This window comes from Geotrypetes seraphini, chromosome 1 (assembly GCF_902459505.1).
Source record: "Geotrypetes seraphini chromosome 1, aGeoSer1.1, whole genome shotgun sequence".
Lineage (NCBI taxonomy): Eukaryota > Metazoa > Chordata > Amphibia > Gymnophiona > Dermophiidae > Geotrypetes > Geotrypetes seraphini.
Window position 1 is genome coordinate 345,332,430 of NC_047084.1, and position 26,589 is coordinate 345,359,018.

At 40.0% G+C, this 26,589-nt stretch overlaps 1 protein-coding gene across 6 annotated transcripts in view; it reads right to left on the reverse strand.

Moving 5' to 3' along the window:
* Positions 1–26,589, reverse strand: part of PTPN13 (protein tyrosine phosphatase non-receptor type 13) — a 626,469-nt gene that overhangs the window by 157,875 nt on the left and 442,005 nt on the right. For all 6 annotated transcript variants that reach the window (XM_033963022.1, XM_033963031.1, XM_033963011.1 and 3 more), the window contains 3 exons: positions 24,994–25,156; positions 22,029–22,243; positions 10,186–10,284 (listed from right to left, as the gene is read on the reverse strand). In XM_033963022.1, coding sequence (XP_033818913.1) covers positions 10,186–10,284; positions 22,029–22,243; positions 24,994–25,156 — 477 coding nt within the window. The remainder of the gene's footprint in view (positions 1–10,185; positions 10,285–22,028; positions 22,244–24,993; positions 25,157–26,589) is intronic.

Below are 26,589 nucleotides of genomic sequence, written 5' to 3' on the forward strand. Positions count from 1 at the left end.
TGGCAAAAGTATTATTAAATGAAATTATTCCAAGGCATGGAATTCCTTATGAAATAGCCACAGATAATGCCAGCCACTTCAAAAATGCATTATTATAAGAATTGGCAAATTCACTATTGATTAAGCACAAATTTATAACAGTTTACCATCCTGAATCGAATAGTTTTGTTGAAAAATCGAATGATTTAATAAAAACTGCTTTGCGTAAAATTATGCCATTGGAGTCTAAAGACTGGCTGAAATATTTGCCAGCAGCACTCTATGTAGTGCGCAATAGGCATATGCCTAGATTTGCTTTGACTCCTTTCCAAATTGCCACTGGAAGAAGGATGCCCCTTGCTTTTGTGATGTTATTCTTCTTCAGGGTCTCCATATTTTATGTATTACAGAATCATGGCTTACATCTGGCGACGAGGCGTTTCTTTCATACTGCTGTCCTCCAAACAATGATTATTATTGGAATCATCGCATAAACCGCAAGGGAGGTGGAGTGGCTGTTATTTTTCAAAAAAACTTAATCTCAATATGCGACCAATCCTTTAATAATAATACCATTGAATTCTTACATGTCCAAATTAATAAGAATCCTAAAACTGATCTCCTTTTACTCTACATGCCCCCTCCTATAGATCACACCAAACTATTTGCTTTACAAAACTTACTTTTTGATTTCTGTTCAGCTTCTACATGTTCTATAATATTAGGAGATTTCAATATCCACTTTGATGACCTTAATAATCTTTATACAACTGATATGTTTAAGTTCATTGAAACCTTAGATTTGGTTACACACATAAGGGAGCCTACCCATTCCTCAAAACATACCCTAGACATGATATTTACCACTAAATCTCAATATATATCTCATGCGATACCCTGCATTTCTCCTGTACCATGGTCTGATCACCACTTAATCTCCATTGCTTGCTGCTACACTTACCCAACAGAAACAGTATCCTCTTCTGATCCTCCAAAACAAATCTTTTTTAGAGACTTTTCTAAATAAGAAACTTCCGATATTACTCCTTTTTTCAGTCCCTCGATAAATATTCCTAACTTTGATTCAGTTGATGACCATCTCCTTTCTTGGAATTCTTTACTAGAATCCTGTCTGAATGATAAAGCACCTTTAATCTCTAAAACTATACCTATTCGTAAAGCACGTAATCCATGGTATTCTACGGAACTATCTATTATTAAGACACAACTCCGTTCTCTGGAAAGAAAATGGCGTTCATCAAAAACATCTATTAACTTACAACGCTATAAGGAACAAGCGCACTTTTACAAAAATAAAATTAATCAAACAAAAAAACATTTCTATTCTAATAAAATTAACAAGGCCAATAATAGCTCTGAAATTTTCTTAATTCTCAAATCCATTTCTCCTGAGTTAAAAAAAAAAAATAATAACAAAAGTTTGGAAAATACACTCAAAGCTCAAGATCTAGCTGATTACTTCTGTAAAAAAATTGCACTAATACGAGAAACTTTTAATACAAATAAAGTTGACGACACCTTACACAATAACACTGACCTCACGCTACCTACATCCAAATGTTTAAATTTTAAAATTCCAACCTTAAAAGAAATAGAAGGAGTCCTTCAAAGAATTAAATTAAAAAATTCTCGTTCAGAACTAATCCCTCCTTTTTATTTGAAAAAATTCATTTCTTGCTTTGGTCCCTATTTACAGTCGCTTATTAAACAGAGTTTTCTTACATCCACTGTCCCTCTTAATTGGAAAAAAGCTATCGTCACCCCAATATTGAAAAAATATAATGCTGATCGTAATGACGTAGTCAATTATCGCCCAATTTCAAACTTGCCTTTCCTAGCAAAAGTAACTGAAAAACTGGTTTTCGAACAATTAACTGACTTTATTGAGTCATCAAACGTACTGCACCCTAACCAAACCGGTTTCCGGAAACACCATAACACAGAGTATTCAATGTTAGGCTTGGTATCCAACATTCATTACTACTTAGACCACCACAGATCGGTCGCCCTTTTTTCTTTGGATCTTTCAGCAGCCTTTGACACTATAGATCACGCTCTCCTACTCAATCGCTTGGAATCCTTCGGTATTGGAGGACAAGTACTACAATGGTTTCAATCCTTTCTTTCCAACCGATCCTCAACTGTCATGGTCAGGGAAGATCGCTCCGCCCCTTGCACTTCGCCTTTTGGTATACCTCAGGGTTCTATTCTCTCTCCTCTTTTATTCAATATCTTTCTTTCACCTTTTCTTACTATTTGTCAATCACTGGGCTTTACAACTTTTTCCTATGCTGACGATGTCCAACTTCTCCACCCACTTGATCCCGGAAAATATGATGAAATTGTAGCCATCAACTCCAAATTGGATACAATAAAAAATTGGCTCTGTAATAATAAACTCTCATTAAATATACAAAAAACACAAACAATGCTATTTACATGGAAAAAAGACATTTTCCTAATTTCTCCTTTTTTGCTTGAAAATAACCCAATTGAATCTGTCTCATCCATAAAAATTTTAGGAGTTATAATTGATACGAATTTATCTTTTCATGATCACATAAGTCAAACGGTTAAATCCTGTTTTTATAAATTACGTCTGATAAGATCCATTTCATCCTTCTTAGAACCAAAATCTGTTAATATCCTTGTCCACTCCATGATCATGTCCAAATTAGATTATTGTAATTCTTTGTTATACAATATTTCCCAAAAAGAAAAGAAAAGACTCCAAATAATCCAAAATACGGCCATAAAACTTATACATAAAGCAAAAAAATATGACCATGTAACACCCCTTCTTATTAAATCACACTGGCTACCTATTAATCATCGAATAACTTTTAAAATAGCATTTCTAGTCTTTAAGGTTCTAATATATAACACCCCTCAATTTATATCTAGAATGATTATCCCTTATCATTCGAATCGAACCCTTCGCTCATCACAACAAGAGTTACTTTTAGTCCCTTCACTTAAAATTGTGGGAACAAGGAGAAACGATATGTTCTCTGTCTTAGCTCCCCAACTCTGGAACACTCTGCCTCTTTTTATTAGAAAGGATAGAGATACTATCTCTTTTAAAAAACTCTTAAAAACTTTTTTATTTAATGATGCTTTTAATGAATAATTTTTTTCTCTTTTATATCTTTCATCCCTACTTTATGTTTTTTCCCAATATATGTTTTTTCCTTCACCATTAGAAAAATATGTAACTTTTCCCCTCTTTTCATGTTTGTTTTTAATGTAGTATTTAATTATTTAACAAATATTTGTTTTATTGTTTTTTTAATGTTTTACCAATATGATTGAATGTTCTCTTATAATCTGTTTTTAAATGTACATCGCTTAGAATGTTTTAAATAGGCGATTCATCAAAAATAAAGTGAACTTGAACTTGAATTGTACTAATGATGCTTTATTTTCTGATTATGTTGTAGCATTACAGACCGCTATAGCAGAGATCCAATCGCGACGGACTCCGAGTAGCATGGATAAAGCACTTTCAGTTTACAGGTTCTACCAAGATCAGTGGGTGTAAAAGAGGTTACATACAAGAAATATATGGACTCAGCCATACTTTTATGGACCTTTCCAAGTGGAAGTGGTGTTCAAGCTGGACTTCAGTTTTGACTGTTTTGATTTTATTTTCAATTCTTTTTAGTTTATGATATATTTTTTAATCTCACTTATTGTTTTACCACTTATTTTGTTTTATTTTATCATTCAAATTTCATTTAAATTTCCCCAGAATTCTATTGCTTCAACGGTTCTCCCTCTGCATCTATTCTTATCTCCCCTCTTTTTTCAACCTTTCAAAGTCCTTTAGATCATTGTAGTCTTATTAGAATGTTTATTTTCTTATTTTTCTCATCTATTCTCTATTTTATTTCTTCATTACTCTACTAATTGTCATTTTTCCAGGTACTTTAGTTAGATTGTGAGCCTTCTGGACAGTAAGGGAATTTCTAAGTACCTATTTTACTTATAATTTTAATGTACCCTATTGTCTATTTTTCTGTAAACCGCTTAGAATCCTAACGGAGTTTAGCGGTATATAAGAAATAAATTACATTAAATTAAATTACATTCTCTTATACAGTGAAATTAAAAGGGTATACACCATTGGTACACGTGAAAGACATTAAACCAGCACCCATTGCTAATACCTGATTACCTGAGCATATCTATTGTTCCTGTAAGGAAATCAAGGACTAGAGACACTATTAGTAGTTCATTGCTATTATTATATTTGCATATTTTTGATACTGTTTATCTTTTTGTTATACTGAACAAGTGCTAATTTTAGTCATGTTACTTATTTGGTGTTCTCCATTTCTGTTCTTTGCTTTCTTCCCCCACACTTTTGCAGAATGGAACCTTTTCCTACCTATAGTGGGTCAGGGAAATTCCTATGAACAAATGAAATTTTGTGTAGCTAGGTATGCTAATGTAAGCAATTGCTGGGTTTGTGCCACAGCATCTCCCTTCTTCCCTTCCACCCCAGATCCAACTTCTCTCCCTTTCTCTTCCCAACTGACCCCATCCCATCTCTCCCACTGCCTGCCTTCCTCCCCCAGGTCCACCATTTCTCCCTTTATTTTCCAACAGTTCTCACTTCGAGTATCTCTTTCCCTCTTCCTCCATACCACCCCAGGTCCAATTACTTTCCCTTCAGACCATTGCTCACCATTTCTTTCTCTCTGTCCTCTGTTTCTGGCCCCATAAGCTCTCCCTCCAATCTGGCACTTCTTAATTAATACTTCCCCTTCGTACTTTAAAAAAAACCCCAGTTATCCAAGAGGCTTCCTCCTCGGCCCGGAACGTTCTGACCTGTCTCTCCACATTGGTCCGATGTCGCCCTCATCTTCCATCATGCTGAAAAACTGCCAGCCTCGGCAGTGATTTAGTAGTTGCCCGCAGCTCCCCTTTCTGCTTGCCATCTGTCGCAAACCACCCAGGTGGAAACAGGAAGTTGCAGGAAGGGGAGCTGCAGGCAACGCTACTGAATCACTGCCAAGGCTGGCAGTTTTTCAGCGTGACAGAAAGTGTGGACGACATCGGACCAGCACGGAGAGAAGGTAAAAGACATGCTGGGCCATGCCTAGCGTTCCTCGGTGAAGGAGGAAGCCATCTTGCTGTAGCCCTTCACTGAGTGAGTCTCCATTGCTGTCAGTTCTCTTGCGGCCCGGCTGTCAGATGACTGCGGCTGACTAGGGGTTTGGGACCCTGGTCTATATAAAACAATATATGAATAGGATTAGAGAGACAGTGAAATAGTTGGAATCTCTTCATTTGTCAGCAGTCTAGAGGAAAAAGAAAGGAAGGAGAGGAAGAAGCTATCTTGTCTTGCCTTTCAGATAGATCCCTTTTCCTTCTGAATTGTTTGTGAAGTAAGAGTTATGTGGAAACATGCAGTGAACAAAAGACCCCAGTATGACTTAACCAAATCAATTTTTAAAGCAAAATTGCTATCTGAAAAATCTCAAAACTTCTGAGTGCTGATCTTTGTTTATCTGGGTTCTGTTCTTGGGCCTATCTTTTTCAAAACTTTTCTTGCTCCACTAACTTTAGTTTTACAATCTCTGGGATTCACTTTCTTCATTTACACTGATGATATTCAGCTTTTAACTTCAATGATCCCAATGATTATTCCTCAATTTCTCAAAAATTGGATAAGGTTTTTGATTGGCTGACCACTAAGACTCAAAATGAATTCTCAGAAAACCTCAACAATGGTATTTTCCCCGCTTAAACACACACAAACTATTTCTTGTCCTGGTTTTTGTTTCAGTTTAAAAGGATGTCCTTTGGTATATTCATCATCTATTAAAATTCTTGGTGTCACCCTTGATACTTCATTATCAATTCACTCACATATCTCCAACATAGTTTCATCATGTTTTCTACGACTTTTATCAGCTCTGTTCAGTCAGGTCTCTTCTAAATCGAACCTCCTTACAAATCCTTATACATTCACTTCTCATTTCTAGATTGGACTACTGTAACTCATTACTAATTGGACTTCCACAATACCAGTTGCACCGACTTCAGCTTGTGCAAAACACCGCACTCAGGCTTCTTTACCTTCATTCAAAATTCGACCATATAACTCCTCTTCTCAAATTAGAACTTATGCTTCCAATCTCATTTAGGATACCTTTTAAATATAATACTCTCACTTTCCAGATTCTGACCTTTGATCTTCCCTTATTTCTATCTAGTCACTTGATTCCTTATTCTCCTCTAAGAAAACTTCACTCCTCTAACCAGCATTTATTGTCCATTCCATCCTTTCGACAGATGTTTCTGGACACAGAGAGAGAGTCTAGTTTTTCTGTAATGGCACCTATACTCTGGAACTGTCTTCCGCTTTATTTGCATTCTGAAGACTCCTCCCAGACATCTAAGTCTCAAATGAAAGCTTATTACTTCAAAATGGCATTCGATCCTGATTCTTGATAATTCTTCTCTACCTTAGGGCCATCTGACTTGGATCATGATATATAACCATAATTTTCTCCTTTTTGTTCCATTCCTTTCTGTTTTTACCTTAAGACTTTATAAACCTCTTTCCCCTGGTTCCCTATTTGTGTCATGTCATGTTCCGGATTTATTCAAATGATTCAAACCTTGTATAGTTCCCCTTCAGCCAGGCTATATATTAATAATACTTTTTCAGAACGTTTCTGTCTGAAGAGGGGAGTTAGACAAGGGCGTCCCTTATCTCCCTTGCTTTTTGATATTGTTCTGGAACCCTTGTTGTTGGCTATACAGCAGGCAAAGGAGATACAGGGGATTCCTTATGCAGGTCAGGAATATAAGATCTCTGCTTATCCCGAATCTACCATTCCGCATTTACTGGAATTGATTGATAGGTTTGGTAAATTCTCTGGATACAAAATATACTGGACCAAATCGGAGATTCTTCCTTTAAATGTGCATTGTGCAAAGGATTTATTTGATCCATTCCCTTTCCTTTGGAAAGAAGAGGGTATAAAATATTTAAGCATTATGATTCAGAAAACATTGGAAGACATGATGACTGTACATGAAAAATCTTTATTGCTGAAAATCAAGGAAATGTGTGAGCACTGGAACCCAGAACCCATTATACCTTTCTTGGTGGGGGGAGAGTCCAAACTGTAAAAATGATGATTTTGCCTGTGGTTTGTTACCAAATGAGTATGTTACTAGTTTATTTCTAAAGTTCCTTTTATAAAAAATTAAATGGGATTCTTACTAAATTTATTTGGTTGGGTAAAACTGCTAGAATAGCTTTAGTATCTTTGCAAAAAACAATTGCGGCGGGTGGGGTAAATTTTCCAAACTTTTATAGATATCATCAAGCAATTATTCTGTGTCAGGGTTTGTATTGGATCCTTCCTGAAGTCTTGGAGCATCTTCCAGACTGGTTTTACCTAGAATGGCAACTTATTTTCCCATTGAGATTGTGTCATGTTTTGAGTATCAAATTACCACGTATTTATAAGGACAATAGTATTTTGCTATATACATAGAAAACCTTAAAATTCATCAACAACTTAACATCTGTACAGATACAACAGTCCACGTATCAATCCTTATGGTTGAACTCCAAGATTTGAATTGGCGAGTCTAAGGGCTCCTTTTACTAAGCTGCGGTAGCGTTTTTAGCGTGCGCGGCAGATTAGCACGCACTAACCATTGCGCTACACAGAAAAACTAATGGCAGCTCAATGGAGGCATTAGCGTCTAGCACGCGCGCTTAAACCGCTAGTGCAGCTTAGTAAAAGGAGCCCTAAGATCCTCTGGAAGCATTGGCTGAAAGTACTAAAGAATATACCTTTTTTTTAGAGAAAGGGAGAGCTACGACTGAATAGGAGCGGGTCAGAAAAAAACTGACAGGAGGAGAAGGTAAAAAATACCTGATCTGATTCTGAAAGAGATCCAGAAAAATCAGTGACATGTTTTATCAAGGTGTGGTGATAATGAAGCATCTTTTTTTTTTTTTTTTTTGCATCTCTTCATCCCAGAAAATCTTTTTTTTTTTTAAATTCTTTATTAATTTTCAAAACTACAACAGTGCAATACAACTAATGCAACGCATAGTAATACTATAAAAGCACATTCATCTTTCTCATATTCATAATCATCCATTTTCCCCCACCCACCCACCCAAACAATAATCATTCAGTATAACACAAACATATTTTATCATAAATATCCTATCTTATTCTGAATAATGATATCTTCTCACCCATCCCAATTATGAATATTCAAAAATCAATTTATGACATAAAGATTCCCCCTCCCACCCTGCCCTGGATATGTACCAAAGTAAAGAACAAACTGACTCACAGTCAACAAACAATTACAATGAGGTAACATAGGATGCCAATGGGTCCCATATTAATTTAAATATATTACCATGTCCTAAATTTTCAGCATTTATTCTTTCAAATCTATAACTAGAGCAAAGACTTGCCCACCAGAATGAAAAATTTAAATGGTCACAGTTCTTCCAATTTTGAGTGATCATCCGGATGGCCATCCCTATCATTATAAGGAAAAGATGATCTTTATATTGATCTATAAGGGGCTTAACATTAAAATTGTACCACAAATGATAATGAAGCATCTTGAGGTGAAGAGCAAGGATTTTTAGTGTGATCATCAAACTCTGGCAAGTCTTCCTACATACAATATCTAAAATTATACGATCCTTTCTAGGAGGCAAACTGGTGTTGGGCTAGCTTTTTTTGATTTCTTGATGAAAGCTTCAGACTGATAAAGAAGCTGAGTTTCATGGCCAAAAGCAGAGAAGACTTTATAATTCAATTCTAATCATTCAGAAACTGCTTGTACTGATAAAGGGGGTTTCTAAATCTCAACATGCAAACCTAGTACACCCTGATTAATAAACAAACACAGGGATTCCTTAGGTCATTCCATAGACTTCAGGACAGACTAAAAATTACCCTGAGGTTGTGGGGTTTATGTCAGAATTACAGATAGAGATTTCATTAAGTTCAGGACAAATTTAGGTTAAGAAGAATCCTCTGCTGATCAGGGGGTTTGTGTTCAGGAACAGGAGTACATTAGGAGAGATTATGGAGGAATTGGAGGATGCACAATTCGAAGACGTTTTTCCAATGTTTTTGCCAGTTCTACTCGTTCATGGCTGCTCTGACCTTTCTTCATCAATGTTTAATCCATTTGGCATTTCTCCATAAACTTGGAATACCATGTCACAGATTTCACTTCCACTCTTGCCAAGTTTAGCATGAAATTTTATGTTTGTTCGTTACTCTAATTCAAGCTCCAACATTCTTATGACAGCACACAAAAACAAGCAACAACAACCATTGGCAGAGCTCCACTCAGCTGGGCATCTGGTCACCCTTTTCCTCATGCTTACACACTCTTCTCTGTACGATTGCTTCCCCATCCTCCACACCCTATTCTCTCACCACTATCTTGGAAGCCCCTTTTACTGGGGAAAAAATTTGTCCCCATCTCCGCCTCGTCCCCGTGAGCTCGGTCGCCATCCTGTCCTTGTCCCCGCAAACCATCTGATCCCATCCAACCGGAAGTTGTATCAGAGGAGAAGCTTCCAAAGACGCACGCGACTTCAGGCAGGCTCCAGATGCTTGAACACATTAAATTAAAACGCGCCACGAAGGTAAAAAGAAGGGAGGGAGGGAGGGAGATAGATGCGGCGACTATCGGTCAGTAAGTAGGAAGAAGGGAGATGACCGCACGTTCCCTTAACTGCGGAGACAAGGCCATTCACTGCTCCATGGGGTGGGTGGATGGCCTTGTTCCCATACCCGCAGTGAGCACTTGTTTTTCCCCCCACCGTATCGGCCGGTTACAGCCACCGTGTCATTCTCTAGTCAGGGCTGCTGGAAGCATTTAAATCATTGTTTTTAATCAGTTTTTTTTAATGGAGTACTTTGCCTACATCTCCATCAAGGACAGTGAATTCATTTCCTCCCTTGTTTAAAGTGCAACTTCATTCCCTCTCCATCCAAACCCCAATCCTGAACACATTACATATGTGTTATGTAAAAATAAGCGACTTCTTATCACCACATGTGCTTTTACATGCATAACCCCTGGAGTAATTTTATAAAATCCTTTTCAAATGCAAAAAACTCTCTAAAATATTCTTTGTTAACTATATGGAGTTTGCCTACTTACCACTAGTGCAGGACTGATATCTGGGAGGACTCCAGGAAGAGGTCTGCATAGAAGTAAAGTAACATCTGGTGAGGTTCCTCTAAGTGCTGAGATTACTTCCTGAAGAGGAAAAATATTTGGTCAACAAATGACTCTAAAGATGGCAATTTTCAAAAGAAGCTAGTTACCCAGATAAAAGTGCTGTTTGAAAAGTGCCTTCACTGTATATGGGTAAAAGTTAGCACCTTAATCCACATAGTGCTTACTTTTTATCTGTGATCCTAGAAATGTTCCCAGGTGGAATTAGGCCAAGCTAGAGAGAAACATGCAAAGTTTTACATTTTTCAATCCTATGTGTATTATTTTCCTCAGAAAAGCACCTGCAGAAAAAAGAGGTACAAATTTTGGTGGAAACTTTTCCATAGGGCAGGGGTAGGCAATTCCGGTCCTTGAGAGCTGGAGCCAGGTCAGGTTTTCAGGATATCCACAATAAATATGCATGAGATAGATTTGCATCTCAAAGAGGCAGTGCATGCAAATCCATCTCATTCATATACATTGTGGATATCCTGAAAACCTGACCTGGCTCCTACTCTCGAGGGCCGGAATTACCTACCCCTGCCTTAGGGTAATGTTCAAAGTGATACTCGTGCAAAATTTAGGATAACTTGCTGAATTTGTACCTTCCCATACAATTTTGTGAAGTGACACATACCTAACAAATCTAAATTTTTAAGATAATATGGATACCTCTGACTCGTCAGGATACAGGGGTCATCTAAAGCCCTTAAGATAGTTATTAACGGCCTATTTTACAAAGCCGCGCTAGTGGCTGCGCTGCACTAACGGCCCAGAAGCCCATAGAGATTTAAAGGGCTTCGGGGCTGTTGCCATGCAGCAGCCCTAGCGCGGCTTTGTAAAAGAGGCTGTAAATGTTAACTCCTGCATTTGGCCAAAAGGATGAAGGCCAGCTCATGGCCCTTAAAATAAAGGAGTCAATTTTCTAATGGATTTATATTGAAAGTGACTTCATGCATTTATATAAATTTCCTACCTGCAGATTTTCAAAATTTATATGGATGATATGAGGCTGAATGTGTGACTGACTGGCCCCAGACTATCTATATAAAATGGGGCTAAGGGGGGGCGTGGCTTGGCAGTGCACAAGATGGTGATGTGATTGTGGCGCTCCTCAATCCAAGGCAGTACGCAGACAATTTTGAAAAGCATGTCGCGGCTTTTTTCTTCACGTTTAGAAAATGTTGCCAAGTATGGCGACTACGCAGCAAGCGAAATTGGATACTGCTTTCGCGGCAGGAGGGTCAGCAAAGCATGTTAAATACGATCAGGTTACGCCGTCGAAAGTACCTATCCCTGCTGAAGCTGTTGACGTGCTGGACACAAGTGAAATAATGGCAGAATTTCGGAGCATTAAGCAAATGCTTCAAGATAACGCAAACGGTATTCTGAGGTAAAGGAAAAAGTCTTGAATATGAACAGGCAGATGGAGGTTGCCAATCAAAGAATGTTGGTATTAGAAAACAAAATGGAACAGTTGGAAATTAACGCGATTCAATGTAAAACTGACAGTCGAGATATTAAAGAATTGAAAAAACAACTTGAAGATTATGAGAACTGAGGAAGGAGGAAGAATGTAAAAATAATTGGTCTAGCTGAAAATTTGGAAGGGGGAAATGCTATTCAATTCTTGGAAAACCTTTTACCAAAGTTACTGCAGTTAAATTTAAAACATCCCCTGGAAATAGAACGAGCACACAGGATTCCATCTAAACGGTCAGCTAACCAAGTGAAGCCAAGGCCTTTAATCTTCAAGCTCTTACGATTCCAGCAGGCCTTGGAGATTTTGAATTTGGCTAAAGCTGACAGAAACTTAAATTATAAAAGATCAAAGTTGCTGTTCTTGCCGGATTTTGCAAAAAAATACTGCGACCATTTGAAAACAATTTCTCCAGTTAAGACCTCAAATGAAAGAAAAGGGACTCACATATGGCTTGTATTATCCTGCAAAAATGAGGGTGACAAGTGGAAACAAGTCCTTATATTTTGAAGATCCGGAAAAGTTAAAAGATTTCTTGACAAATTCTGAGCCAATGTCTATTTAAATGGTTTTAAGTTAAATACCTAGACTGTACAATATTTTTGAGGATTTCGACCAAATTAACTTAAAGAAGAAGAGTAACTTTGAAGAAAGAAAAGATTAACATCTATAATTAGATGGAAAAAGAGAATGGATGAATTTTGTCATATTTAACAATCTAAGGATGAGAGGAAAAGAAGAGAAGAAAGAAAGGGGAAAAGAGAGAAAAAGAAAGGAAGAAAAAGAAAAAAGGGGAAGAGAAAAAAAAGGGAAAAAGTAAGAGAGACCTATTCAGCAGTATCTCTAGTTTGCTTCATAATGAAAAGATATTCATGTTCTGATATATTAACTTTATTTATAATAGTTTATTTTAATTGCATCAGACATGCTTAATGATAAAAGCAAAGGATGAATCTATATGATGAAATTGAATTCAATAATTTTAATTGAACAATATTTGTTGTTTTATGAATATAGTATTAAATGAAAAAGATGGACTAGTGTGTTTTGAAAAGTCAGCGGAATAGTAAAAAGGGAAAAAGGAGTCAATATTTCTCCATTTTAGGATGGTCATGATAAAACTTAAAAGGATATACATGAAAACTAGAAAATATGAATTATTTAATAGAAGTTTAATTCTGTTATATGAAGATGTTCTATAGAGATTAACTAAATTTCCACTTATAGGATATTAGAGGGATTAAAAAGAGAAGAAAGGAAAGGGAAAGGGAAAAAAGAAAAGGAAAAAATAAATAAATAAAAATAAAAAGTTCATATGCTATATTTTGGGATTATGAATTGTTTAAGAGGAAAGATGATTCTTATCTTTGAATTCAAAGGTTTTATAAATTCTGACTTGAGTTATACTGAATAAGATTTTTCTAACTGGTAAACTAAATTATTTTAATGTCAAGGTTAAGTTGATAGACATCTAAAACATGAAATAGTTTGACGAAAGTTTAAGGGTTGATTGTGATTGTTGTCTTGATAACAAGGATCATATATATATATATATATATATCTTTTTTTTTCTAAAAGATAGTATGATTTGGTAAACCTGATTTAATTAGAAAATTTTAAAATGGGTTTTGTGAAGAACTTCTTTATTTTAATTAATTAGGACTACATTATTGCAGGGGGTATTATTGTGAGATTACTTGATTCATAATGCATTAATGAATAAATCTATTATTGTTAAATATTGTAAGAGGAAAGATGTGATAGAATGTTGCCTGGGGAGTATTGTGATTACTAATCCTATGTGTATTCCAAGGCAATCAATTTATGTGGGGGGTGGGGAAGGGAAGAGGGAGCAGTTTTTTTTCAAAATCAAGGGTGGGAGGATAGGGAATGATGGGATTGATGAAGATCAATTTAACTTTGCTTTGGTTATTATCTGTGTAATGGTGTCTAATCGTATCAAAGTAAATAAATTTAAATACCATTGTTGAAGTATACATTTGGAAATAGATGGAGATTAAGATATTTTCATTGAATGTCAATGGCCTCAACCATCAAATAAAAAGGAAGAAAATGTTAGCTTTCCTAAAACATCAAAACGCTGATTTGTATTTTATTCAGGAGACGCACCTATCAATGATAGAATCAAGAAAACTGGAAGTGGGTTGGGTTCGTCAAAATTTTTTTGCCCCTGCAGTTGGCAAGAAAGCTGGGATTGCCATATTAATAAATAAAAAATGGACAGCTAATTTTCAGATGATTGATTCGGATCCTTTGGGTAGATGGGTACATATAAAAATGAGCATGGGAAATACTACCCTGGAATTGTTCAATGTGTATGCCCCAAATACGAATCAAATGGAATTTTTTAAGAATCTACAACAATTACTACTCCCACTGGCTACTTCTAATTTAATAGTGGCTGGAGATTTCAATGCTGTAATGGATCCATTAATGGATAAAAAACCAAGTAAAATTATGAAGTCACTAGGGTTAGATAATTTGGCACAATCTTGTAATTTAAAAGATATATGGCGTATACTTCATTTTAATGATCAGGAATTTTCCTTTTGTTCACAGGTCCATAATTTTTTTTCAAGAATAGATTATTATTTTGTCTCAAATCAAATAGTTCAGCGAGTGACAAAAGCCACCATAGATCCTATCATTTTACCTGATCATGGTGGTGTATGGATTGAGTTACAGTCTGATGAGCAAGATTATTGTAAGTCTGTTTGGAGATTTGATAATACTTTGATTGCGGATTCAAATTTCCTTGAAGAATTTAAACTAAAAATGATTGAATTTTTTCAACTTAATACTTCAGAAGATATTAACATAGAAATGTTATGGGATGTATTTAAGGCTACCATGAGAGGTAATATTATTTCATATTCGGTATATATTAGAAAACAACTTAAAAAAACAATTTTATAATTTGGAAAAAGAAATTAAACATTTGGAAAATAAATTAGTTGATAAATGGGAGCAAAATACCCTACAGGCTTTATTAAAAGCAAAAGGCAAATATAATGAGATATCTTCTAAATTCGTAAGGAAAGATTTGTTTTTCCAACAAACTCAGTATTATGGAAACTCAAATAAGGCGGGAAGATTATTGGCAAATTATCTTAAAGCAAAGAAAAGAAGAACAAAAATTATTGCAATAAAGGATGAAAATGGAGAGAGACATACTAAAATTGAAAATATTTTAAGACAATTTTTAAATTTTTATAAAGACATATATTCTTCTGAGCCTTATGGAGATAGGGAAAAAGATGGTTTAGAATTTTTGGATTTAATTATTGGACCGAAGTTTCCTGAACATATAAAAAGAAGTTTAGAGGAGCCTATATCACTAAAAGAATTAGGAACAGCATTGAAGTCTCTTAGAGTTGGATCCGCTCCAGGTGGTGATGGTTTCACAGTAGAGTTTTATAAATCATTTCAAAGTACCCTATTACCTTATTTATTAAATTTATAACAGTTTATAACTATGGCAGATTCATTAACAATTGTTTTGCCAAAGCCAAAGTTTGATGGAAAACTTTTAGCTAAGATATTGGCTTTACGATTGGCTAAGGCTCTCCCTTTTATTATTGATATGCACCAAACAGGATTTGTTGCTAAGAGATATTCTTCTAACAATACTAGATTGGCTTTTCATATGTTAAACTTGGATGCGGAGAAAGCCTTTGATCGAGTTGAATGGACTTTCATGTATCAGGCATTAGATTGGTTTGGTATAGGTTCAGGATTTATACAATTGATTCACACGTTATATAGCTCCCCTGCTGCAAGATTATTCATTAATAATAATTTATCAGAGCGTTTTAATTTGCAGAGGGGGGTTAGACAAGGTTGTCCCCTATCTCCTTTGTTTTTTGATATTGTTTTAGAACCCTTGTTATTAGCCATTCAACAAGCAAAGGGGATACAAGGTATTCTTCAAACAGATTGGGAATATAAAATCTCTGCTTATGCAGATGATATTCTGCTTTATTTGAGGAATCCAGAAACTACCATTCCATGCTTGCTTGAGTTGATAGAGAAATTTGGAAAATTTTCAAGATATAAGATAAATTGGAGCAAGTCAGAAATTCTTCTACTTAATGTGCATTGTACTAAGGGCTTATTTGATTCATTCTTATTTGTATGGAAAGAAGATGGATTAAAATATTTAGGTATTTGGATTAAAAACACACTAGAAGATACAGTGAAAGAGAATGAAATTTTTTTTATTAAAAGTAACAGAAATGTGTGAGCAATGGAATCCTTTACATCTTTCTTGGTGGGGGAGAGTTCAAACTATTAAAATGATGATATTTGCCTGTGGTTTGTTATCAAATGAGTATGATACCAGTTTTTTTTCAGGGGTCCTTTTATAAAAAGTTAAATGGTATTCTTACAAAATTTGTTTGGCTGGGTAAAATGCCTAGAATTACCTTAGTATGTTTACAAAAACCAATTGCGGAGGGTGGGGTAAATTTTCCAAACTTTTATAAGTATCATCAAGCCTATATTTTACGCCAGGGTATGTATTGGGTCCTCCTAGAGCTCATGGAAAATAGCCCAGATTGGTTGTACAGTGGTACCTTGGATTACGAGCATAATCCGTTCCAGGAGCATGCTCGTAATCCAAAATGCTCATATATCAAAGCAAGTTTCCCCATAGGAAGTAAGGGAAACTTGCTTTGATATGTTCCTACCCCCCACCTTCCCCCCCCCCCCGAGGCCAGCAGCGCTGCTCTCCCCCCCCACGAGAACCGGCATTGCTCCCCCCGAAGCCCCCCCCGCGAACCGGCACCCTCCTCCCCGTGATCCGGCACCCCCTCCCCGCCGCCATCGTGCACCCCCCCGCTGCGACCTGAGATGCCCCAAACCACCCGAACCCTCTTCTTACTTCCAGTGTAGCCTCCGCATCGGCACCGGCACCAGCACCAGCATGTCCCGGCACAGGAAGCAGATTTTCGGGCACCGGCACCAACGTACATGCTGGTGCTGGTGCCGATGCGGAGGCTACACTGAAAGTAAAAAGAGGGTTCGGGTGGGTTGGGGGATCTCAGGTTGCGGTGGGGGGTGCCCGATGGCGGCGGGGGGGGGTGCCGGATCGCGGGGGGAAGGTGCCGGTTCGCGGGGGGGGGGGGCGCTTGTACAGCGAGGCAAGCTTGGTTTAGAAGGCACCAAGTTTGCAAATGTTTTGCTCGTCTTGCAAAACACTCGCAAACCGGTGCACTCGTAAACCGAGGTACCACTGTATTTGGAATGGCGACTCATGTTTCCTATAAATCTATCTCATATTCTCAGTGTTAAGATGCCTAGAAAATATAAAGAGAACAAAATATTGATGGACACATGGAAAACATTGCGTTATGTCAGCAATTTAACTCCAAATCCAATACACAAATCAACAAATCAATCTTTATGGTTAAACTCCAAGATTCAAGTTGGCGGTTTTAAAATCGTATGGAAGCATTGGATTATTGCAGGTATACGGACTTTAGGAGATGTTATTTTAAATTGTAAACTGCTTGATTTTTCACAGTTGCAACATAAATATGGTCTAAACAAATCACAAAGCTTTAAATTGTTGCAGCTGAAGCAGGCTATTCAGGAGGGGGTTCCCTGAATGGAAAAATCATAGCAATCAGTATAGTCTGGAATTCTTATGCTTTCAGATGGATTTCTTGGGACACCAGGCCGCACAGTGGTATAAATTGATATCTGGATTTATGCATAAAAAACCAAAGACTGGTCTTAGATACATTTGGAGCATTGAGATTAAGCATCAGATTTCTATATCTCAATGGCCACAAATTTGGTCTTGGAGAATGAGATGTACAGTGTCTGCATCTATGAGACAAACTTGGTTCTTTTTGTTACATAGAGCATTTTGGACCCCAGTTAGATTACAGAAGTTGGTTAGCTCTAAGTCTAATAGATGCTGGCATTGTAATCTGGAAGCAGGGATTTTAGATCATTTAATATACTTTTATCCCTGTATCATGGCCTTTTGGAAATCAATTTGGTCTCAAATGAATTGTTTATTAGAAAACCATGTAGCTCTATCATATGATACAATTCTATTTGGATTAAGTTCAATTTTCTGCCGATCCGCGCAGGGCCGGCAAGATAGACGAGTTATTTTCAGTTGGGCCGGAGAGATCACGGGGAGCCTCCGACAGTGGCTTTCTCCCCTCTCTGCAGCTCTCCTTACTTACCAGCTCAGCGATTCATGAAGGCAGCCTTGGGGCTTTAGCTGAGTCGCGGCCGCCTCTGATGATGCAACTTCCTCTTCAGAGGTGGCGCGACCCAACAAAGGACCCGACGCTGCCTTCTTGAATCACTGCGCTGGCAAGTATGGAGAGCTGCTGGGAGGGGAGAAAGCCACTGTTGGAGACTGGGAAGCTGCTAGGCAAGGGGAAAAAGGGACAGCTGCTACTGGACCTGGAGAGGGAGAAGAACAGATGCTGCTGGGAGGGGAGGAGGGAAAGGAGTCTGGGAAGCTGCTGGGCAAGGGGAAAAAAGGGACAGCTGCTATTAGACCTGGAGGGAAGGATAAGGAGAGATGCTGCTAGGAGGGGAGGAGGGAAAGGAGTCTGGGAAGCTGCTGGGCAAGGGGAAAAAAGGGACAACTGCTATTGGACCTGGAGGGAAGGATAAGGAGAGATGCTTCTGGGAGGGGAGGAAGGAAGAGAGTTACTGCTGGACAGGAGGAGGAGGGAAGGGAGAAGGAAAAAAGGAAGGAAACAGCTGGCAGGGAGATTAGAGGAGGGGAAGGGAAGAGACAGGCATGAAAAAGTAGAGAAATTGATTATGGGAAGGGGCCAGCAGAGAAATAAGCAGAAGGACAACGATGCTAGATCTAGTGTAGGAGAGATAAAAATGAAGAGAGCAGTGAAGTTGGAATGAATCATGTAAAAAGGAGAGAGGAGGCACAGGCTGGATGGAAAGGGGAGAGGGGCATAGAAAGAAGACAGATACCATATGGAAGGGGGAGAGGGCAGACAGTGGATGGAAGGGGCAGATGCTGGAGGGAAGAGAGTGAAAATAAGATGAAAGCAGAATCCAGAGACAACAAAAGTAAAGTAGAAAAAAACAATTTTATTTTCTATTTTGTGAATAAAATATATCAGATTTGAAATATATATCCTGCTAGAGCTGGTGTTAGACATAACTGGGGACTGCAAAGCCCAGGCAGTGCTTCTTTAACTTTCAGCTGGCTTAGGGTGCTCTCTGACTAGGCAGTTGCCCTAGTTGCATTCCCCTAACACTATTCCTGTCATGTGTGACTGCAGTATTCTGTTAGCATGATATTTCTGTGTAGCATTCTGTAATAATTTGGCTTATTCAGTTTTCTTGATAGTAGAGGGGATATATGTGAAGTGGAGGAGAGACAGGGGTTTTGTTGATCCTTGCTCTATATTATTTGTATTTCTAAAATGACAATTATACAGAATATTGTTTCTTTTTATACTTTAATAAAATACATTCAATATAAAATCATAACTGAGGCTTGTGTGGATGGGATCAGATGATTTGTGGGGACCGAGCTCGCAGAGATGGGGTGGAAACGGGGTTTTAAAATTTTAGTCCTAGTAGTTTGCCGGTCCACAAAATAATTATTTTATTTCTGCCGGTCCACGGGTGTAAATAGGTTGAAAAACACTGTTCTAAAGGACACTTAGGGCCAGATTCACTAAACTTACCAAAGCGATCCAATCCATGGCCGATCCGATCCTGGGCAACCTATTCACTAAAGACTCCCCAAGCAAAAGCTCTAATCGAAAACATGCCCACAAGCGATCCCACAATTGCTGCAGAGCGATCCTGACGCATGCGCAAACCATCTTCTTTGCCTGTAGATGGTCTGCGCTGGCTCTCCTAACTTCCCTCTCGCTCCCTAAAAGGACTGACAGCACGGAACAGAAGAAAACAAGAAAACGCAGCCTATCACTGGAGCTTTTCTAATGTCAGCAGGCAGTTACTGTCGTAACCTTGTCATATCAGAGCCAGCTACTGCCGTAGAGTCCTTCAACAACAGTCTGGGCTTTTTTTCTTACTTCTGCTCTCTGCTGTTTTACTGGCACAAGAAAATGCTTTGTAGCACAAGAATAGGCATCTCCTCCTCTTGCATTTCAAAGCTTCTGGCAGTCCCAATGTAGAGCCCATGGAGCTGCAGAGGGAGAGGCTGCTGCTGGGGCAGGGAGAAGGGGAAAGTTGATGCAGGGGCCTAGGACAGAGGGGGACTGGATCGCGCATGTCAACCACGCATTGAGTGACAAAAAATTTTTCTCCGGAGCCCATGGTTTTAACCTGCGGGTTTAAAGTGGGGCTGCACTATGGCATGTTCTGATCCAGAATACGCCGCAGTGCAACCCCGCTTTTAACCCGCGGGTTAAAACCACGGGCTTGCACTGCGGGAAAGGGCGGCAGAGTAGGAGAGTCGGAGCGGCAGAACAGGGCGGCAGGCACAGCAGCAGAGAGCAAGAAAGGATGTGAGCGACTGGTCCTCAGCCGTCGCTTCTTTTTTGATCGGCCAGCCCAGTCAGTTTTCCTGAATTTTTTAGTAAATTGAGGCCCTTCCTGCTTTGCATGCCATTTCCCCTCATTTGCATGCGCGGATCGGATCAGGTGCAGATATACTCGGGAGGAAGGTTAGTAAATCGGGTCGGGGTCACAAAGTGGTCAGGACACGATTGGTGGGCTTAGTGAATCTAGCCCTTTGTGAGTCCAGGAGCCAATTTATTGAAGTCTGTTTTTCTCCACTTTGCACTTTATTATTTATTTGTCTCAGTTATGTGTTTGAATGGTGGTCCCAACAATACTTATAAAGCAGTACATTTCTATTGAGTACAGTTAAGATTGATCATGTCTGCATCCAGAGAATTTGGTGACTTCATTCCTGCAGACATATCATCATGTATTCAAACCAAATGCATTCAAATTATATGCATGGAAAACTTGCAGATAACTGATGGGGGGGGGGGGGCAGTAATTGCGGCCTCTTTCTACAGATGTTTAAACAAAACTAGAAGAGCCAGCACACATCGGTACCTGTTCTTTTGTGCCTAAATATGAACCTTGCTAAATAGTTACTGAAGTCATGCACCCTGATTCTCTTTCATGTTTTATCTACACAGGTCTCCAAGGTGCTACCTCACTTCCTCCCCAACTCAACTATGATATGTACTATGTAATTGCCTATCAAATATTTCTACAAACAGGGAAAGCAAACCCTAAACTAAGATCAAAATACAAAATGTTTGCTAAAGTTCCCAAGTGGTGTGGAATGCAGCTATTAAATGCCAAACATTAAATAATAGAAACCTCAAACATTCAATAACAGTCTCTAACTTGCAGCACCAAAACTGCTCTAAACCCACAGAGACCTGTTCTTACCACTGGCTTCTTCCTTAAATTGGGAAAAAGAGCACAGTAAAAAAAAAAACAAACCTCCACTCTGGGAGAAAAGGCTGTACTATAAAAACCCAATGTAGCAAAATACTAAACTTAACCCTACCACACCTCAAAGGAATAAAGCTTTAAAAATAAAGTTCCAAAGACATTATTTTCATTCACAACTGCAGTTGCCACAATTCAAAAAATAAGAGGGAAAACCCCCCAGCTTGCACGCTCCATTTCAGAAGGCGGCAATGCACGTGGTTATAATCCCAAGTAGCACCAAACATACAGAGCTGAGCTTCATATCATATCCCTCATTGTAAATGGCAGGAAGAGTGACTTCTAATCCCTCAACAAGGGTCTCTTGTGTCACGATTTAGCGTTGCATCAGGAAGAGGAACCATTTCACATAATTTCAAATAGCCTATGTAATTGCCTGCCATCAGTTTTAACTTTGTGCACAAGTTTTCCAAGTTGATCATTGTGCATTATTGGATAGGTGCTATTTTAAATGTAAATATCTTTGCTCAATTTGCTACAGAAGTTTACGAGAGTTTAGATTTTTGCATATGGTAAAATCTCAGGTAATGAAAATTCTGTTCTCTTGCACCTAAATATGAGCCTTGTGGGTTCATATTTAGATGCAAATTAACAAACAGGGGTGTTTTCTGGTATCTCTCCCCCCCCCCCATTTGTTACAAGTTTTCCAGGCATGTAATCTGAATATATTTTTAGCTTGAATACATGATGAAGTGCGGCATGAAGCAGTATCACCAAACCCCCATAGATTTTGCACCTGGCTATACAGTTTTGAAAATTGTCTCATCATCATAGCACCAGGCCCCATATTACCCTAAAAATGGCTCTACTGAAGCTCAGTGAACAAATATGGCATTCTGACCTGCTGGGATACTCCTTTTAAGGAAGCCCCATTCACTTTCAGGATCACGTCCCCTATTTTCATCTGCCCACTTTCAGCAGCAGGCTGCCCAGGAAAGAGCTTCCGAACTCTCACAATACTTGAATCCTGTTGTTCAGGAGTGAGATTCTCTTGTCGGCAAAAGCTGAAGCCCAGGCCAGAGCTATTCTTCAGTAGCCTTACTTCAAACATGTTTTCTGTAAAAGAAGCCTTCATTAGTGCAGGATTCATATCCTTAGAATAATCTCTTCATTCAATGTTTTCAAAAAGCAACAAACAGCCAACTGTGGTAGAAGACAGTTGCAGTAACAGTTGTAGTAACAAACTGCTATGTGGTAGAAGATAAAGGGGCTCATAACCCCCCAAAACGTTCAAAAAGTGGCCTAAATCGGTACTTGGGACGAACAAAAAGACAGATCGTCCAAGTACCGATAATCAAAGCTGGTTTTAAACGTATTTAAAACCAGCTTAGGTCTTTACCCTGCCTCTGAACCCCTAGAGTGAAAAGAGGCGTTTTTAGAGGAGGGGAGAGGGCGGGAGGTGGGCCGACCTAGACTTAGTCATACTGCAAGTATAACCAAACGTCTAGGAAGATAGCCCAGTCGGAACTAATATGTTTTGACTTAGACCAAGTCAAAACAGGTATAAGTTCCAAATAGGGGCCACTGAGCTGATCGCAGCTGCCGTGATCAGCTCAGCAGATCCAGCAACTTGCCCACACCCCACCGCAATGATCCTGGCAGAAGAGATGCCTAATCTCGCTTGCCACAATCCCCCCGAACTGCAGCAAACCGCGGCAGGAGAGATGCCCAATCTCTCCTGCTGGCACCCCAATCCTCCCGCGACAATACCGGCAGGAGGGAGCCCAAGCCCTCCTGCCGAGGCTCAGGCCCTCCCCCCCCCCAAATACCGGCAGGAGGGATCCCAGGCACTCCTTCTCATGGCGCACCCCCCCCAGTGACCCCTCAACCACCCCCTGAACCCCCGATTGCCCCCGAACGGCCCCCCCCAGCCCCGACACCTCCCAACTTACCTTAATGTTGGCCGGCTGGATGGGTTCCAAGCCCAGTTACCTTAGGACCCTCCTGTGGGCAGGGCCTTAGACACGTGGGGCCAACCCTTCCCATGTGCCTATGGCCATGCCCACAGGTGGGGCCTAAGGCAACTGGGACAATTCCGATTGGCCTAGGCGCCTAAGGCCCCTCCTATGGGAAAAATGCTTGAGTACCTGAATAAATTAATGTACTGTATATACTCGAATATAAACCAGGATTTTTGGGCTCGTAAAACCACTTAGTGGTAGGCTGGGACAGGAGGGATCCCTCCCGTTTCCTGCCCCGGCCGATACTAATACTAATTACCACCCTCCCTCCTTCTCTCCCTCGCGTATCTGGTCCCTGGTGGTCCAGCATGTATCCTGCGCTGAGATCCTTTGTAAAGGTAGCAGCCAGCGGCACACCCGGTCCGGCACGCAGGAGTGAGCTTTTCGTGCTGCCGGCCGTCCCTGCACTGCTCCTTGATAGGCTGCCGCAAGAACCGCGAATCCCTGTGAGAACTTGTGGCAACCTATCAAGGAGTGGTGCAGGGCTGGCCGGCAGCACGAAAAGCTCGCTGCTGCGTGCCGGCCCGGGTGCACCGCTGGCTGCTACCTTTACAAAGGATCTCAGCGCGGAATACATGCTGGACCACCAGGGAACAGGTACCAAGGGAGGGTGGTAATTAGTATTAGTGTCGGCCGGGGCAGGAGATGGGAGGGATCCCTCCTGTCCCGGCCTAAGGCAGGCCTGCAGGAAGTCCAGGAAGGTTTCGGGTGGTCACTGGGGGATGACCCAAATATAAACCGGGACCCCCATTTTTGTGCCAATTTTTTGGCCCAAAAATCCCAGTTTATATTCGAGTATATACAGTACCACCCTAGCTCCTTCCCTCCCTCGCGTAGCTGTTCCCTGGAGGTCCAGCGTGTATCCCGCGCTGAAATCCTTTGTAAAGGTAGTAGCCAGTGGAGCACCCGGGCCGGCATGCAGGAGTGAGCTTTTCGTGCTCCCGGCCAGCCCTGCAACGCTCCTTGATAGGCTGCTACGAGAACCGTGAATCCCGCGAGAACTTGCGGCAGCCTATCAAGGAGCGGTGCAGGGTCAGCTGGCAGCATGAAAAGCTCGCTGCTGCATGCCGGCCTGGGTGCACCGCTGGCTACTTACCTTTACAATCTTCTGGAGGATTTCAGCACGGGATACACACTGGACTACCAGGGAATAAACAGGTACGCGAAGGAGGGAAGGAAGGAGGGTGGTAATTGTTAGAGTTGGCCGAGGCAGGAGACGGGAGGGATCCCTCATGTCCCGTCCTACCACTAGGTGGTTTAAGTTAAGGGGAATGGTTACCGGTAATCTGCTGGCTGGGTTAGATGGCAGAGGAGAGTATGGGACAATCAAGCCATTGTGACATCACTGATGAGGTTGGCTCTTTTTATGGGGAAGAGGGTACAGGGAAGGAAGATGGGACAGTAATCAGAGCCTGGCAGGGAAGGGGGCTTGGTTCACAGCCTTGTAGGGAAGGGGACTGAGTGCAGGCCAGGGAGAGAAGGGGGCTGGGTGCAGAATTTGGCAGGGAGGGGGGCTGAGTGCAGAACCTTGCAAGGGAGGGCGTGACGGAGGGGACACTGGGTGCAGATCCTGGCAGGGCATGGCACTTGAATATTAAGCTATATTCGAGTCAACCATTTTTCCTCCTTTTAGGGGGGGAAATGGGGGTCTCGACTTATATTCGGATCAACTTATATTCAAGAATATATGGTAAACCATTCTGAGCTCCCCTGGGAGAACAGTATAGAAAACTGAATGATTAAATAAATAAATTCCAATTTATGTGCCCAGTAGCAAATGGAAGTGGGATGAAACATATTTATATGGTAAAACAAGTTTGGGACACTTTTCTAGTATGAACTCACCATCAGTGGCAAAGCTGTAATCTTTGGTATTTGTAATCTTTTTTGTTTGCTTCTCTTGAGGTTGACTCGGGATGACCTGATTTGGAGGGGTGCTCTGTGGTGTAACTGGAGCATGCACCCTGGCAACTGGAAGTTGTCCCTTTTCTAATAATAAGGCTACCACCTGAAAAAACACTATCAAAGCTCAGCATAACCTATAAATATTATGAATTTAAGAAATAGCATTAATTATTCTAGTCTTTTCTACCAACCATTGCAAGGCAAAATTCCAGCATAATACCCAGTATTGTTTGTCTGCATAGGAAATGAATGAGGTTCTATTCAAAATATTAACTAGTTTACTTTGGTAAAAAGCCAGTTAAAATTCTGATTTAAAATTACCCCTCTTCAGATGGGCTAAATCTATACACATAATATAGTTATGTGCATAAAATTATCTGGTCCAAAGATGATGGGAGACAAGATGCAGAAATATAGGGAAAGGATCTAGTATTTAGTTATTTCAAGTGAAATTCAGCACTAAACAGTTAAATCTCACCAAACACATTTTAATGGGTCTAAATCTGTCTGGGTAACCTTCCTTAAGCTAATGGCCTCTGATTTGCCTGGTCCTCCTGTCAGATTTCTGCTCCCCTCACTGCACTGACAATGCTCATTGTAACTGGTTCTGGATGGTGCCACAGGAAGGGCAGGGACATATTTTAAACAAGGAGGAAAGGTGAATCAGGAGGGAGATCAGCCCTCCCTTCTGAAATTGATTTACCAGCGTTAGGAAATGGACTTCATTTCCATTCTTTTATTCATTTGTTACCTGCCTATCTCCAGCAATACTAAGCAAGGTATAACAAATATAAAAACACCAAAAAACAGAAAAAGAAATTGTACTTATAAACTATAACCACAACATAATTCAAAAAGAGAGGATTGTGTGTATACAAAGAATGGGGGAGGGGGCATATGCAATTTATAATGATGCCAGCAGGAGGAACATCCTGTCACAGGCCCTGATGCACAAATGCCTTCCGTGGCAGTAAGAGTCGTAAAAGCACTCTTATTGACACGGAAAGTATGACTGCTGATGCATAAAATGGTCCTCTGTAGCAGACACCGAGAACCAGAGCTGGTGTTAGGGGAGGGCAAACAGGGCAGCTGCCCTGAGCCCCAAGGCTCTGGGGAGCCCCCGGTGGACTAGCATGTCTTCCTGCATTTATCCACACCGGTCTGATGTTGCCCTTATCTTCTGTTGCTAACAAATCCATTTTTGCTGAAGCGCTGCTTATGACTCTCCTACGTGCTTTCCTTTGCCATGATCCAACCAGGTGGAAACTGGAAGTTGTGAAATTGAAGATGAACCATGGCAGAAGGAAAGCAAGGAGGGAAGCCATAGGCAATGCTTCAGAATGGCTGCCGCAGCTGAAAGTCCACTACAGCAAAAATGGATTTTTCAGTGATGGAAGGCAAGGGCACCATCAGACCCATGCGGATAGAAGGGTGATGACATTCAGGTGAGGATGCCCCCTGGACTAACTGTAATTTCTTTTTTTAAGTAGAAAGGGGGAGGGAATTAAAAGAAGTGCCAGACTGGGTGGGGGGAAG